At 39.4% G+C, this 16,677-nt stretch overlaps 2 protein-coding genes across 2 annotated transcripts in view; one reads left to right on the forward strand and one right to left on the reverse strand.

Moving 5' to 3' along the window:
* pkn3 (protein kinase N3) overlaps nt 1-4,680 on the reverse strand; it is a 32,865-nt gene extending 28,185 nt beyond the window's left edge. The window contains exons 1-2 of the mRNA XM_040048599.1: nt 4,383-4,680; nt 564-840 (exon numbers count right to left, since the gene is read on the reverse strand). Coding sequence (XP_039904533.1) covers nt 564-840; nt 4,383-4,403 — 298 coding nt within the window. The 5' untranslated portion in view covers nt 4,404-4,680. The remainder of the gene's footprint in view (nt 1-563; nt 841-4,382) is intronic.
* A 3,956-nt stretch (nt 4,681-8,636) lies between these two features.
* Nucleotides 8,637-16,248, forward strand: LOC120744377 (protein SET-like). Its single transcript, XM_040048728.1, has 8 exons — nt 8,637-8,860; nt 10,639-10,696; nt 10,788-10,930; nt 11,106-11,209; nt 11,290-11,403; nt 11,555-11,725; nt 12,527-12,661; nt 15,342-16,248. Exons 1-8 carry the CDS (start codon nt 8,791-8,793, stop codon nt 15,360-15,362), a joined length of 816 nt encoding a protein of 271 aa, XP_039904662.1. The 5' UTR covers nt 8,637-8,790; the 3' UTR covers nt 15,363-16,248.
* Nucleotides 16,249-16,677: the final 429 nt, after the last annotated feature.

Genomic DNA, 16,677 nt, shown 5'->3' on the forward strand with positions numbered 1-16,677 from the left:
ATTAACCTTAATCAATGAACCTGGAGGTTTAGGGCAAAGTGCATACATATAAAATATAGTTTTCATAATATACCAACACAAGTCATTTACAGTGTGGTGGTTTCAACCAAAGTCCTAATTATTTGTATAAAACGTTTTATGTGAATCAATTTATATAGGAAAATGTTGGAGTGTGACTCAAGGATGATGGTAGCTTTTATCCATTCTGGTCTTATAAAACCCTAACGTTTTTATACTGGCTTCAATGGAAAACAGGGTCCAGCTCTTGTAACCTCAAAAAGGGTGAAAACTAGCGACAGAAATGAGATACTGACAAAGTTAACAGTTTGACTCCCTTTTTGTTTTCTCTAATTAACATCCGTAACACGAGTCAGCAACAGTCAAACCTATGTTAAGAAACTGGATCTGGGTTTGTATTGGAATTCTGCTGACCTTGTTCTAGCCCCCCTTTTTTAAGGTCTTGTTTTCTGTTTGTTAAATGCAACAGAACCTGTGAAACAAATGGACTTGTACTCTTACTGGTTTTCCTCCTTCTACATGAAGGAAAAAAAAGATTTTGTTACCTATGGCACTGTCTTTCTGTGTGGCCATAGACCTTGCGTTGAGTTCCTGCAGTTCCCAGTGCAGCTTCTCCAGCTTGCGGGTTGAGGCCTTAAGTTGGCCCTCCACATCAGCTGCACTCTTGCGGTTGGTGACGGCCCGTCGCAGCCTCTCGGCTGCCTCCTTGATCTTCAGCTCCCGCTGGATCTGCTGCCGGAGCACTGATCGAGCAGCTTCCAAACGCTGCTGAAACTCTGGGTCAAGAATATCCCACTCTTCCAGATTCTTCAGATTCCCATTCTGTAAGACAATAACACAGTTTCAGTCTCTTATTGGTGTGACTGTTAATTAAGGATATTCAGTCCTAAATGTATGATGTAAACATGCCAATGTCTCCTATTTTAGGTTTTTCCCTTCTTAGGAATCTGTTGTTTTTCTTGATTACTTCCTTTAAACAGAAATATGTGTACATACCAAGTGATTTGGGGAAGCAGTAGGTGTGACAGTAGGTATGAAGTGTTTGAATGTTCAGATGCAACTCAAACAGAAGCTGGGCTGCCATGTTGTTTTTTAGAGGGAAGAGGCATTCTTCTTCATTCTTCTTCAGATTTTGGTATCAGAAAGACTTCTTACAATTTTTTTTTTTTTTTTTTTAAATACTACAGTATTGTTACTGACCTGATGCCTATTTAGTTTGTAGCAAGTTGTCAAGGAAGTCTATCATCACCATTATTATACAACTTTTTCAATCTTTTGTTGCCACTGTCTTAACTTTCTTTCACACCTGTTGTTGGCAAAAGTTATCAAATTCAGGCTACTGCATTTCCATTTTATCTAGCATGTGAACTTTGTGTATTGTGATTGTAGCTAATTCTAGCAGTAAAGAAAAGCACAGCGACACAGGCCAATGCTACTGAGAAGAACTTGGAAAACCATCAGCAGTACAAAGACGAACAATTAGAAAATGCAATTACACTAAACTATATAATGTAATTTCATCTGAATCAATGAAATTAGTTTAAAATAACCTGATTGGCGCAGCCAAAGTGAAATGAAAATCATCACCTGGCTAAACAGAAAAAAACTGATAAGGCTGCTAACCAAAAGCATGGATCTGGACCAACACTGCATCAACAACAGCGAATGACACAATGGCTCCCTCTTATGGGCAAAAATTTGTGAGTCTTACTAAAGACAAATCTTTCATTCCAATCTCCCATTATGAGTTTCAGGATACGTTTATACCTCTATGAAAACATGAACTCCTTTCTATTGTTTTGTTCAAACAATGGCAAAACATTTGATCTAAAATAAGTGCCAAGTTAGTGAAGTGACAGTTTCAGTCAGCCACACTAATGCAGAAACATCTGTACTGGACACTAGGCCGTATTATTTGCCGAATATTATAAATGGTTCATAGGGCACAAGGAGCACAAATACTGTCCAAGGTCAAGTTCAGTAACGAATTAGCAGAGATGAAATCTAGCAAAGTAAATGCTATCAGCCAAAACTGACTGTGTGAGCACACCTGCTATTTAGCGAGGGCACACAACAACTTTAAGCCTCAACAGTATCCAGGTGGATGAGAGCTACATTTCGCTTATTCCTTATTCACAAGAGGTCACCACAATGGGAATCTGAATAAATTTCCAATGTAATTCCTGACTTAAGGAATTTGTGCCAACTGTACAAAGGAATTTTTTAACCAACTTCCTCACATATAAAAACAGGAGTTAATAATATAAAAATAAATAATACATTTTTTAAGTACCCTCATACTAAGGGGGAAACTGTCCAGAGGCCAACATTGTTTGGATTAAACCGTTAACATGGAGTTTACAGGAATCTTCTGCCTTTTGGACCCAGCCTTAATTCACCACTAGAGAACTTGCAGTTTTTGACACCAAGCACATGGTCCATCCAAGCACATAATGTCCTAAAAGGCCGAACAGCACTCCCAGTAAACCAATGAAAGCCTGTATGTATCATGTGAAATAATCTGGAGGGAATGGGTTGTCATTAATCTGTAATGCTATTTAACTTATAATTCAACATATGTGTGCCAAAGAGACAAACAAACAAAAACATTTCTATTTCTATCATAAACTACTTCAACAGCGTCTGTCTGACATCTGTACACTATGCTGCTTTACTCATTACTGGGTAGTAATGAGTAAAGCAGCATTACCTCCTGAGCTACAGTAATGGCTGGGGTGGCTGTAGCTCAGGAGGTAATGCTGCTTTACCTCCTGAGCTACAGCCACCCCAATGGCTGGGGTGGCTGAGGTGGAGCAGGTCACCTACTGATCGGAAGGTTGGAGGTTCGATCCCAGGCTCCTCCAGTCTGCATGCCAAGTATCCTTGGGCAAGATACTAACCCCAAGTTGCTCTCCGATGCAGCCATCGGAGTATGAATGTGTGTGAGTGTAGTTAGAAAGCACTCAGTATAGAGGTAGTGCTTGTGAGAATGGGTGTGACTGGGTGAATGTGGCGTGTTGTATAGAGCGCTTTGAGTACTCCGGGAGAGTAGAAAAGCGCTATATAAGAATCAGTCCATTTACCATTACTCTGGTATGAATATTCCAGCAGGCTCTCATGATCCTACAAAGAGACTGTCTCAAATTATACATTTTTTTTCTACAGCTATCCATGTATACAACAATGTGTTTGTTCATAAATAGTACACACTACCCCAATATTTTCTGTATGGAGTGATGCACATCTGTCCTGCATTGGTAGGGACGTCTGAGTTAGACATACAAGTAAAGATATGTAAAATAATGCAATTTGTTTGATCATTAGCCTCTGTGATGCTACTGATCAAACAAATTGTGATCAGGACAACTGGAAAGATTTAAACTGAAAAACTGACACAGCATTTTAAGTTGATTACACAAGTACGTAGTTCCAGGGTTCAGTGAATGGCCCTCTAAGTCAGCATGGCCTTCTGAAAAAATGTTCTGGACACTTTTATAAATGTAAATTTAATTTAAATGGTCACAATGAAATAGAACTTCCTAGAAAAACACAAGCTTTTTGTTTCTTTTTTGTTAGATAGACTTCAATTCAGAATCCTTACAGTGTCTCTGGCTATATCATAACCAGTGATAACAAAGCCCAGAAAAGTTAAAATATGAAGCAAATTCCCAAACAACACCCGGCGTAATTATAATCCGATAATAACTACTTGATCATTACTCATTCTTTCAGCTGTAGCAAGTCGCAAAAAAGAAAAAGAAAAAAAAGCTGAGGATGTGTCCTTTGTGTTAGGCACTACCAGGCTATTCAGCTCTATGGCTTTTTGCTCGTGAACAGACACCACACCTTCTGTCAATCAAAACTAAAATAACTTTTCAAAGTCCTAGGCGATGGTGTTGGGCTTTAAAGATAAAGTAACGTTCAATAAAGGATTTTATAATAACTAGGCTAACAAATGGCTAAATCGTTTAATGCTGTTAAAATAAGTGTCAGTGGACGCAACTTAAAAAAAAAAAGAAAGAAAGAAAATCCAAGCTGAAGCCTGGGAAACTATGAGGTAGCCACAACAACAAGCTCGAAGAAGTTCCGACAGCTCTGGTGCTGTGGTCTTTTTCTGTGTGAAACCGGCTCGTTTTTTGCTGGTTATGTTGAAGCATTTGTGTGATAACTACCCAGCCTGAGGTATTAGCTAACTTATCGAGGAGAAGCAAACAAGACAAACAGGAAAATCCAGTGAACCTGTTAAGCACTGAAGCAATTACCGTCGGCTACAGGTAGTATTAACTACCTTTAACTCTGGCACTTTTGCCTCCGTGATCACTGAACTAAGCGTGAAGAATGAAAAAAGCGTTACTCAGCGTTACCTTTAGCGGTAAACCTGACATGATGGCTGTCAGGTCTGTCGTGGACACCGTTTGTCCGTTTCTGGCCGCCAACACTCTTCTTCGGGTCAGAAAGTAGATGAAATGGCTCAGGTAGGACTGACACGACTATTCTAATTAATTTCACATCGGCATGTGAACTTCAGCGCCTGCTGGATATGCTCACAGACTGGCCTGCCACTTCTCCGTGCCGCACATCACAGAAACAAATCTGAGTAGAAGTTTGAATCGAGTTAAACGGAGACTCCTGGAGAACCTGACGTCACGGGACGGCGGCCGGATTGGTTGGCGGTCAGTAATGACAGTGACACTGCAAGAACCAATCACATTTAATTATTCAGTCGCCAGCTGAGGTAGGCTTAGGACGCGTTCACGTAGCCACCTTGCGAAATCTCTTGCAAAACCCAGTTTACAGGTAGGTATGTATACAGGTGTAATGGAAATAGCATAATTAACTCCACATTTGTTGAATTTTAGATTTCATTATACAAAACAATGAGACAGCGACTTCTCTGTAGATTCAAGCAAATGACCAAATGTATTTAAATTATTTTATTTTATGCATTTAATTTATTTAACACCACTGTAATAGCTGAGCTTTATTCAGGTGGTTTTCTACCTACAGTGTATGAATGCTGCAGTTTGCTCAACCCTAAGGTGCCACACTTCAATTTACAAATAACTGAAAGAATGAAAAAAGAGCAATATAACTCATCTGCAGATAGTTTTAAAAGTATTTAATTTCTTTTAGAAATATTTAATTTATAAAACTTTTTTTTTTTATTTTCCCTTCTCTTTCTGCGCTCAGCATTATGTATGCTCTGTCCTCAGTGCTCCAATTTGCCACATAAACATACAGATTAATCAAATACACAGCCACACAGCAACACACAGCCGTACAAACACCAATATACAGCACAGAAACATACAACCATACAAGATAGATCGACAAACACACACCTTTAATAAACATTTAGCACACCACCAATTAGTTTAAACATCACCACACTGATGTTTGTCGCATGGAATGTACATGGACTTAGTTCCAGGGAAAAGTGGCTTAAAATTACTAACTGGTTAAATGACCTACAGGCAGACATTCCCTTTCTACATGAGATTCATACTGTATGAACAAAACATCTGTAAACACACTGTCAGGGTGCTCTGTGTGGCAGGCAAGGGTGGGACCCAAAAGCAGGACTCGCAGACCAAGCTAAACTTAAATGGCAGAGAAACAACTGGAAACAAAGAGGCGTAGCCATATTACGTAACAAAAAAATACATAAAATTCACAAAGCTATTACAGATCCAAAAGGTATATTTATAATACTTTATTTATATATTGAAAATATGGATCTGTGTATCACTAGTATATATGGGCCAAATGTTGATTAACCCTCCTTTTTTCATAACTTGAACTGGCAGTCTACAAACATTCTCAAACAATACATGTGTGATTTTGGTCTTTGCAATGTTTGCCGTTCACATCACCCCACTCTCAGGGACTACACCTTCTTTTCATCAGTACACCACTCACAATCTCACTTTTTAGTTAGAAGCTCCATTATGAGGGATAACACATACATGATCATGCACTGGTGTCTATTTCTCACACAGAAAAGAATCATACCACCAATCAGAAGCTGGATATTTAATACATCATTACCTAAAGAACAAGACTTAATTAATTGGTACATAGTTTCAACCTACAGAGGGGCACCAGACAGAGCTGCCAGTTTTCTCCTTCACTTTTTGTTAATTTTATCAAGCCACTAGCACCAGCAATCCAACAAAATGTAGATATCAAAAGAGTTCAAACCATAAGCCTATATGCTGATGATGTATTATTTTTCCTTAGGAACTCACAAACTTTGCTTATAAAGCCGATTTACTTATAACTAAGTTCTGGTCCATATCACACTATTCAATTGGCTGAGTAAATATACAGTTTTGTCTCTGAATTGTACTTTTCCAAACACAACTACCACTCCACTACAGACAGGTAAAATTTGATATGGAGGTATCAATTTCTCCATCATGCTCTCAGACCGATGGTTAAATCATATTCCTATGCTAAAAACAGGAGATGATAATCTCACACGTTGAAGAATTTTACCTGTATCACTCTTGGGAAGAGTTGCCGCCATTAAAATTATGATTCTGCCTAAAATAAACTATTTGAAGTTTATTTTTATTTTATTTTTATGGAAAAATAAACTATCATGCATAATCAGCCTGTGTGTGTGTGTGTGTGTGTGTGTGTGTGTGTGTGTGTGTGTGTGTGTGTGTGTGTGTGTGTGTGTGTGTGTGTGTGTGTGTGTGTGAATGGCTGGGCCTGGGTCTGAGGGCTTGCTGAGCCTTGGCCCCTGTGGTATATGGTCATGGAGGGAGGGGTTTCCCCTCTCTACTGCTCCCCGCTGGATGCTGCTGCCCTCCCTGGAGTGAGGGTACTTGTTGGTTCCAGGGCACATTCTGGTGTGGCTGTTGACCCTTCCCTTCTTTGTTCCTGTCTGTCATACTATACTACACATAATGTAATAACAAAAATATAAATGAATAAATAAACAGATAAAAGAAACACATGGACAAAAGGAGCCTAGAGATAATTTGTAGAATTGATCTCGGTGTGTGGTTTGTTGTTGTTGTTTATTTTTGTAAAAATAAATAAATCTATCTATCTATCTATCTATTTATCTATTTATCTGTCTATCTATCTATCTATCTATCTATCTATCTATCTATCTATCTATCTATATATATATATATATATATATATATATAATGATGTTAATGCAGCACTACGGACAATACCTACAACCACGATTACCGACACTAACAAGCTGATCTACAATACGGCAGCAGTGATCAGTGAGATGCTTGGCTACAAGTTGAACAGCCACAAGGGGCAGTACCCTCCATGGAGAAGGAGGCTAGAGGGCAAGATCAAAGTAGCACGAAGGGAGGTTAGCCAACTAACGGAGTTGCAGAAAGGTGCGACAAAGAAGGTGCATAAGAAATACAGCAAGCTGTCCATACCTGAGGCCTTGGAAACTGCCAAGCAAAGACTCACAGCCTTGGCCAGCCGCTTGAGGAGGTACACCAGAGAGATAGAAGGCAGGAGAATAAACCAGCTGTTCTCCACAGAACCAGCAAAGGTGTACTCTCAGTGGCAAGGGAACAATAAGAGAACAGCACCACCAAGGCTGGAGACGGAGCAATACTGGAAGAGCATATGGGAGAAGGACGCAACCCATAACGGCAATGCTCAGTGGCTAGTGGATCTGAGGGCAGACCACAGCGACCTCCCTGAACAGGGTCCAGTAACCATCACAGTGGCAGATATCCAAGAAAGGGTCTCCAGTATGAAGAGTTGGACAGCACCAGGGCCCGACATGGTTCACGCCTACTGGCTAAAGAAGCTGACTGCACTCCACGAGCGTCTGGCAGCACAAATGAACCAGCTGCTAGTTAACGAGAGACACCCGGAATGGCTAACCGAAGGTCGGACGGTCCTGATCCCCAAGGACCCCAAGAAGGGACCGGTCCCCTCCAACTACCAACCAATAACCTGCCTCAGTACCACATGGAAGCTCCTGTCAGGCATCATATCGGCTAAGATGAACAGGCACATGGGTCAATACATGAGCGGGACACAGAAAGGAATTGGCAAGAATACCAGAGGCGCAAAACACCAGCTACTGGTAGACAGAACAGTCAGCCGAGACTGCAAGACCAGACTGACCAACCTGTGCACTCCCTGGATTGATTACAAGAAGGCCTATGACTCAATGCCCCACAGCTGGATACTGGAATGCCTAGAATTGTACAAGATCAATGGGACCCTAAGAGCCTTCATCAGGAACTCAATGGGGATGTGGCGTACAACACTAGAGGCCAACTCCAAGCCCATAGCACAAGTCACCATCAAGTGCGGGATCTACCAAGGAGATGCTCTGTCCCCACTGCTGTTCTGCGGGCGGTTTATCCTTCATTCTGCGGTTTATCCTTTATCCGTCCCATTGATCTTGTATGTGTGTATATATATATATATATATATATATATATATTATGAAGTAGCCGTGAAAATTCGTACTAAAAGAAAAGGTGGTTTACTGGGTAGTGGAGGCTTAACTTCTTTGTACAAGCTGTCGCTTTAAGTTGTAGTGTCGGACTCCAACCAGTCGGAGACAGTAGAGCACCACAGATATGTTTAGCTACGGAAAGTCGCAGAGAGAAACGAGCGTGCAAAGCTGCGCTCAGTCCTCCTCCTTATCGTGTACTGCGATACACGCACTCTGTCCAAGGTGGAAGTAACTTTTGTCCTGTGGAGAAGAGTTTTGAACCGCCTTGGATATACGTCTGGTCGAAAGAGTCACAACAAACGATAACCATGTCGGCCTCATCGGCAAAAGTCAGTAGGAAGGAGAATTCAAATCACGACGGAGCGGACGAGACCTCTGGTAACGTTAAGGAATGGCGCTTATCCTGTACAACGCCATTTTCATTTGTTTATCGTGATTTTGTTATTCTCAGCTCAGTGTGGTGTGTGGTTTGGTCCGCGTGATTGCGGATGAAAAGCTAAATTAATATTTTCCTGCAGATACACGTCAGGGTAGAATGTTGCTGTGGAGCGCTTTTCAGTAACGTAGCATGCTAGGCAGCGTGAGCGGGTGCTAGCTGTTAGCCTAAATTAGCTGCCAGCGTTAGTTGATGAGCGTGTTGGAGGCCAGTGTCTACTTTGCGTTTAGCGGGATGTGTGGTTATTGTTCTCGGTTTGAGAAGTTTGCCCTTGGAGAAGTAGTGATGGAACTGCACGCCCCTGTACATTTCCGTACACGCGTTTGTTGCTGTAGCTTCTTAAATGGCCTCATTGTTAGCAAGTGCAGAAGTCTTTCCCAGAGAGGCCGAGCAGCGATAACGGCAAGGTTAGCTGCTGCGGGGTAACGTTCACGGGAGCCCGTCTATTGAGATCGTGTCTGTGTATATGGTAAACCGGCGCTTCTCTACTTGGTCATTTAAACAGGATTGGAAATAAGGAATTTGAGCAGTATGTATGTGGAGCGCGCGGAGGGATCCTTGGTGGACCGGGTGGTGTGTTGTTATCAGAGGGGAGCAGACAGCGGAGACGTCGCTAAGCCTCGCATTCAAACCAGGCCGCCTTTAGCAGTAACAGGAAGCGCCTAAACTGCAGGAGGCACAGGGTCTGTCTGCCATGGACCATCATCAGTCTGTTCAACATCCAGTCAACATAGCACTTTTAAAATGTTTAAATACGCTGATTATGTTCAGGCTGTATAAAGCCTGGTTTCTTGATTCACTTTTTCGAAATAATTATATACAATGCATTTTATTTATATACTGATATGAGGTGTTGAGCTGGTTCATGTCTCTATGAATTGAAGTTCTGAACCGATCAAAGTTGCAGTTTGGCCAAAGTTGAAACTTCACAAGTCTGTTTCTTTTGTTTCTGTGTATCATCCGGTTTGTACGAGGGAAGCAAAAACAAACAACAAAAAACATCTACTTGTCTAACTATATTTGTCTAAAAGTAAATGGCATTTTATCAGCATATAGTTGATTTAACACGGCAGACTACCAGGCTCTATTTGTAAATATTAGGAATGCAGACATGCTCCCAGTTACCTTCCGTTCAGTTGGTACTTACCCATGGTACGTGCTGTTTCCTGAAGTTCAAAAATAATTTGAAGTGTTCTAAAATATTTTTTTTATAATGACGGTCTCTTTGCTTCTAAGAAAAAGTGTGTTGGCTGTCAGCCAAGTTATTATTTAAAAAGAAAAAAGTCGAAAAAAGTCGATAGTTGTACGTCCCGGGTTGATGAAGATGAATAAAAGCATATCAATATTATTTTCTGTCATGACATATATTGAGATATTCTTATTTTTATTCATGGCAGTTTTCCTGAATATTACCTAAATTAGTTCATTCCTTAGGCCAAAAAGATTCGAGAATAACCTTGTACAATTTTGCTATTTCTAAGTTTATGAAACCAAAATGAAATCAAATGCTGCAGTGTGCAAAGTCCAGTGAAAATATTAATATATAATTCACATTTATGGTGTAACATGTCTATTGTGTGCATTGTTATTTTTGTCTGCATGTCATGTTAATTTCACAAATACTCTTTAACAAATAGGCTGAATGGTGTTATTTTGAACTTTTTTAAAACTCCAAAATCCTTAATTTAAAAAAAACAAAAACATTTCTTTGTTCTTTCAGAAAAAGAGCAGCAGGAAGCAATTGAGCACATTGATGAAGTACAGAATGAAATTGACAGGTGAGTTTGAATCTTCTGTATCAGTACTGGGGGGGGGGAATCGCAGAAAACTGTTTTATTGATCACATTTTTGTCTTTCTCTCTCCATCAGACTGAATGAACAGGCTAGTGAAGAAATTTTAAAAGTAGAGCAGAAGTACAATAAATTACGCCAGCCATTCTTTCAGAAGCGATCAGAAATCATAGCCAAAATCCCCAACTTCTGGGTCACAACGTTCGTCAACCATCCACAAGGTAATTAAATGAAAATGATTGTTGCTGCTGTGTTTATGGTGACTCTGAACTGTCAAGAGTGTAAGAGAAGCCACCATCGGGGACTAAAAGTTAATCAGTTATGGTAAATTATTATTAAGTGATTTTAAATGTTCACATAAAGAAATGGGATCTAACAGCATAACCTGATCTCTAGTTTCAGCTCTTCTGGGAGAGGAGGACGAGGAAGCACTTCATTACTTGTCAAGGGTGGAGGTCACGGAGTTTGAGGACATAAAGTCTGGATATAGAATAGATTTTGTGAGTTTTCAGGTTCATGTAATATTCATAGATTGTAACTGGCATGCCATATTCTGATTGGAATGTTTTCTCTCCTGAAGTATTTTGACGAGAATCCGTACTTCGAGAACAAAGCCCTCTCCAAAGAGTTTAATGTAAACGAGAGCGGCGACCCGGTTTCCAAATCATCTGAAATCAAATGGAAAGCTGGAAAGGTTGGTTTGCTTTTTTTTTTTCTCTTTTTTTCCATTAGACTTTTATGTGCTTTGGATTTTTTCTTTATAAATTCAGTTCTGTTTATATGTACTACTGTACAATATGGTTACAATAATTTTCCCAAAAAAATGTCATCTTTTGGCTCATCAGGACCTGACAAAACGTACGGGTCAGACGCCAAACAAAGCTGGGAAGAAAAGGCAGCATGAGGAGCCAGAGAGCTTCTTCACCTGGTTTACTGACCACTCGGATGCAGGGGCTGATGAACTGGGAGAAGTGATCAAGGATGACATTTGGCCAAACCCACTGCAGTACTACCTGGTAAGATTGGCCTCTTCACTTGGTTTCTTCTACACAGGCTGTTTTTATGCTCGCCGTGTCCCTTGTGTCGGAGGTGTCTGGTGACGATTTTCACGTCACATCCTGTGTCGCCTCGGCCGGTTGTATACCTCTCGAATTTTGTAACTTGGCGCATTGCATCTCAGTTGTTGCAGCTGGGTTGAAGATGCAAGTCTATGACCATATTGTTTTTTACCGCCATTTTAATGAGAATCGTGCACAGAGGGAGATGTTATAACGGTTTAAAAACTCGACTTTGTGGAAAGAACTTGACAACACTCGACAAAGTCTTGGCTTCCAGTCTGAGTGGTGTAGTAGGACAGTTTTTGAGTTTTGGACCATCAATGAACAGCCTCCACTCATCTGCATCGTACTCGTAGTTTCGCCTTCAGCACAATGAACAAAGTCATCATCAATTTCAAAGAGTGGAATAAGCTCCTTTTCACAATGCCAATGTAATTCAGATTTAGTTCCAGGAGACTGGAGGGTTTTTTTGTTTTGTTTTGTTTCTCACTGAGTCTAGACCCAAGCAACACAGCTGCTTTCGCTGGCAGATCCAGATCTCATTTTGACCCGTTTAACTCTGGCTGAGTGAGTGAGCCAGTAAAAACAGGAGGTGCTTTTTTTTTGTCTGAGTGTGGTTGTTGGTGGCAAGTTAAGGGAACTGATAGATGCTTTAGTTTTGGAATTGTATCCAGAAATATTTAGTAAACAGAAGTAGTAACCAAAGTGAATCTTTGGCTAAAGTAACAATCTGTTCAACCTTTCTCTTATGTTCCCAAGGTCCCAGACATGGAGGATGAGGAAGGTGATGGCGATGATGATGATGAAGAAGAAGAGGGACTGGAAGATATTGATGAAGGGGAGGAAGAAGAGGGTGAAGATGAAGATGAGGACGGTGATGGGGAAGATGGAGAGGTGAGGAAAGGGGTTCAGTGGGTCCTTAGGACTGTTTTTATGAAGTTGCTTTTATATAGCTTCATTAACTATTCTGGGTATTGAATGTTTTTGACAATTAAGTTTTATGCTTTGCCAAACTACAAAATACAATCCCCATGAAACCAGCAACACTAGTGCAGACGGTTTAGCCCAGTTCAGAGCACATACAGTTGTAACGTTTCTAAGCATTTTAATAATTTCACCTCATCACTTCATCTTATCGGTTATCCAAAAACATTACTGTAAAGAGGTTTGTTACAAAAGTGAATCAAATCCGCCTAAAATGAAGATGTAAGTTGGCTGTGCTGAGAAAGATGGTGTTAGAACTAGAGATGGCACGATACCACTTTTTTATGTCCGATACCGATGTCATAAATTTGGATATCTGCCGATACCGATATGAATCCGATATAGTGTGTTTTTAATCAATAAAACTGTTTTTTTAATATCTTGCTACTTTTTGTATAAGTTTATACTCAAGTTAAAAAAAAAAAGAAGAAGCAAAAACCACTAAAGCAAGTTATACCTGTATGCAAAAAATACACTGCACCCAAAATATTTCATAGTCAACATCTTTCTTCAACAGAACTGCAGACTGCACAGATGGTATCTTCCCAAAGGAAAAAGTAGTATAGCTTACTAGGGTATATTAGACTTAACAGTTACTATATACAGTAATGGACTTATATACATTTAACATCAGATTAAAACTTTGGGTGTAAGATTCAGATAATTATTTATTAAAAGCTAGACATTTTAAATGAGATTAAGAAAGAAAAGTATGTCTTTGTGCCCCCCCCACTTTGCTAGATCTGCCCCTGCACAGATACCAGCCGCCAGCTACATAGAAAAGGATCCTGGTGTAGAAAGTAAATAAATTCTAACAGCTTATCAAGGTCAAACTTATCAAACGTGCTGCTGTTGTTCAGCCGCTAAACAAAGAAGAGAGACGGACTCGAGACACAAAAGCCGATCAGCTGATCATTGATCAGTTTCATGATTGAAGTAGCAGCAGGAGAGGGAGAGAGAGAATGAGAGGCAGTCGCTCCATATATCGGTTGTTAAGCTTAACGCTGGAATGCTTTACAAACATTCAGAGATGAACTTACACACTTGCTTTACTTCTCTCTGGGATAACTTCCTCGGAGATGAAATGAATTGGTAGTGAGGCTACAAATACACACAGCCGCTCTATCACATGACGCGTACTGCTGCGACGTGCTACGGTTATGAGCCGAGTTACGCCATGTCGCAAGTTTTGTGAGGTGCTTTTTTGATATTTAATGGATCGGATTACTTTTTTTTTATTTTTTTTTTTTTAATTTCTCTCCAATATCCGATCCAGTAATTTACGTCAGTATCGGACCGATACCAATACGTAATATCGGATCGGTCCATCTCTAGTTAGAACCACACAGATCCAACTAAAATTAAAAAAAAAAAAAAAAGTTTTTCCTATTAATAAATACACAAACAAACCCCAATCTGATGACACACTGATTCTCAGAGGTCATTTAAAACAGATAAAACTGAGCATATAGTAGTATTTATTATTTATTGTAATTTTAGCCTGACTGTTTGGAACAACTCTGCTCAATAAATTGTGTTAGCATGTTAGTAATTCTAAAGGCAGCGCTGGGCCATTCATCAGATTGTAATTTCAGTTTTTTTGTATTGCTGAAAATTGATGAAGTGGTGTAATTTAATAATCTGGCAGTTTCATGGTATTACCAGTACTTCTGAATAAATGGCCTTTGGTGGCTCATTCATCTGTAAAGTGTATCTAAAATTACAAAAATAAAACTAAACAAAACCAGCACAGTCAGTATTATTATTATTATTACAGTTTATAGTTAACAAAGTTGCATCGTTACAGTGCTATTGTAGTATTGCTGTGGTATCATTGCTTTCTCAGAGCTTTAGTGTTTTAGCATGATATTACTGTTAAAATACTAACTTAATGCTATAATTGCGGTGTCATGGCTGTAGTATTGTAGTTCTTATATCCCAATCGGCTGAGTGATATAACTGCACATTTACAGTGTTGGTAATGCAGTATTACAGAGTTACATTAGTATTATATTATTACATTGGTAGAAATTTGGTATTACAGTGATATTGTACTGTTATGGTGGTATTATTGCAGTATAAACATGGCAACAACTGACACATGCATTATTAATAGTAGTAGTTAGTATAACATGAGTTGTCACATCGTAGTGTAGTTTTTGTAGACCAGTAAGTCTTATGATATAGAGACATTGTGTATTTCAGGCTATTTTAAACTAGTAATTATTGTGGTACTATTATATTGGTCTTATTACAGGATTACAGTGATATTATTGTGGCTTTACCTGGTACTGTTCTAGTGTTGCTACCATATTATTGTATTGTTGTGATTGTATTATTCCAGTATTCTGGTGGCATTACTGTAGTATTGTATTTGTTGTTGTAGTATAGGATCGGGTGGTTTATGTGACATTCCTTGTCTTCCGTGTTTGTGGAGTTAATTAAATTATCAGACCTGTAGCAAGTTGATGTAAAAGCTGCTGCTGTAGTTGGAAGCTGCTTGTAATTAGCACATATGAGTGCTAATAAAACTGCTGTGGTGACATCTTTGAATGATTGTGTTATAATACTTTTGTTCTTCTTCTTCCAGGATGACGGCGAAGATGATTAAAGGTTTCAGTCAACACCTTTTCTCCATCCTCGCTCCGTGGTCTCTCTTCAACTCATGGGAGCAAATTTCTTTTTTTTTGTTTGTTTTTTGGGGTGGGGGTGGGGGGGGGTCTGTGTGTTGTCACCCTGTCCGTCCTCTTCCTCTGCAGCCACAGCCTGCAGATATTGTCTGAGGACCAGCTCCATATACAGCAGGTCTGCAGAGGGGTGGAGGTGCAGGTGTCAGTGGCTCTCTGGATTTTTCACCTGTCATTATTTCTCTACATCTCCCAAAGACATGCAAAAGAATTAAAAAAAAAATTTGTAGCATTCTGCACGTCATTCTATGTAGATTTAAACTCCATACAATAACAATTTGTATGTACAATAAAAACAGTTTCTGTTGAAGTTGTGAGTTCAATAAAAATAAGCCATGGTGCAGTGATAACTTAATCATAGCATCCTTAGCGCATACGTGTGCGCGCATATTTTATATATATATATATATATATATATATAATATGCGCGCACACACGTACATATAACATACACACATATATCAATACACACGTATGTATATATATATATATATATATACATATATATGTGTGTGTGTGTATACATATGTGTATGTGTTTATTATTATATATTCAGTGGTGGGGGTAATGAGGCTTATTAGAAGCTGCATTTTCCTTTGTGACTTATTGTATTAATGAACTGATTAAAAGCACCAGCTTGTTCCTTTGAACTGTTGTAAATGTTTTGGGATATCCATGTATCTTGGTAGGCCAGTTAATTGTACACAGTTTAATGGGGGAGGGTATGGTTGGGCAGGGGGACTTTGACACCAACTCTGGACTTCTGTTAAATAAAGTTTCATTGTCTTGTTTTCCAGGCACCACAACAAAGAGTTGTAATGTACGTTTTCTCATTTATATATATATATATATATATATATATATATATATATAATATAATATACACACTAAAACTCAGAGTTCTAGGTTAGTGTAACACGTTCAGATGGGAGACTACGCTGTTCTCTTGAGTCCTCTGGAGTCTGCAGCTTTTCTCCTGTACTGCTAGAGACCTGTTCCCATTAAATTAAGTGTACTAGTTACTTTGTTATAATAAATAAATGTATACATGATGTTTGGAGTAGTTTGATCACATTTAGCCAGTTCAGCTAACATAACCAATCTCACAACATCCCATTTTCTCATGTGCTCACAGGATTAGTGCTATTAGGCCTCTCCAACGACTTTACATCCTACCACTATCTGAGTGATCTTCCTTTCCAGGAATGGTAATGCTAGAATTGATTTCATGTTCATCTT

This window comes from Simochromis diagramma, unplaced genomic scaffold (assembly GCF_900408965.1).
Source record: "Simochromis diagramma unplaced genomic scaffold, fSimDia1.1 OVJJ01000683.1, whole genome shotgun sequence".
Taxonomy (NCBI): Eukaryota; Metazoa; Chordata; class Actinopteri; order Cichliformes; family Cichlidae; genus Simochromis; species Simochromis diagramma.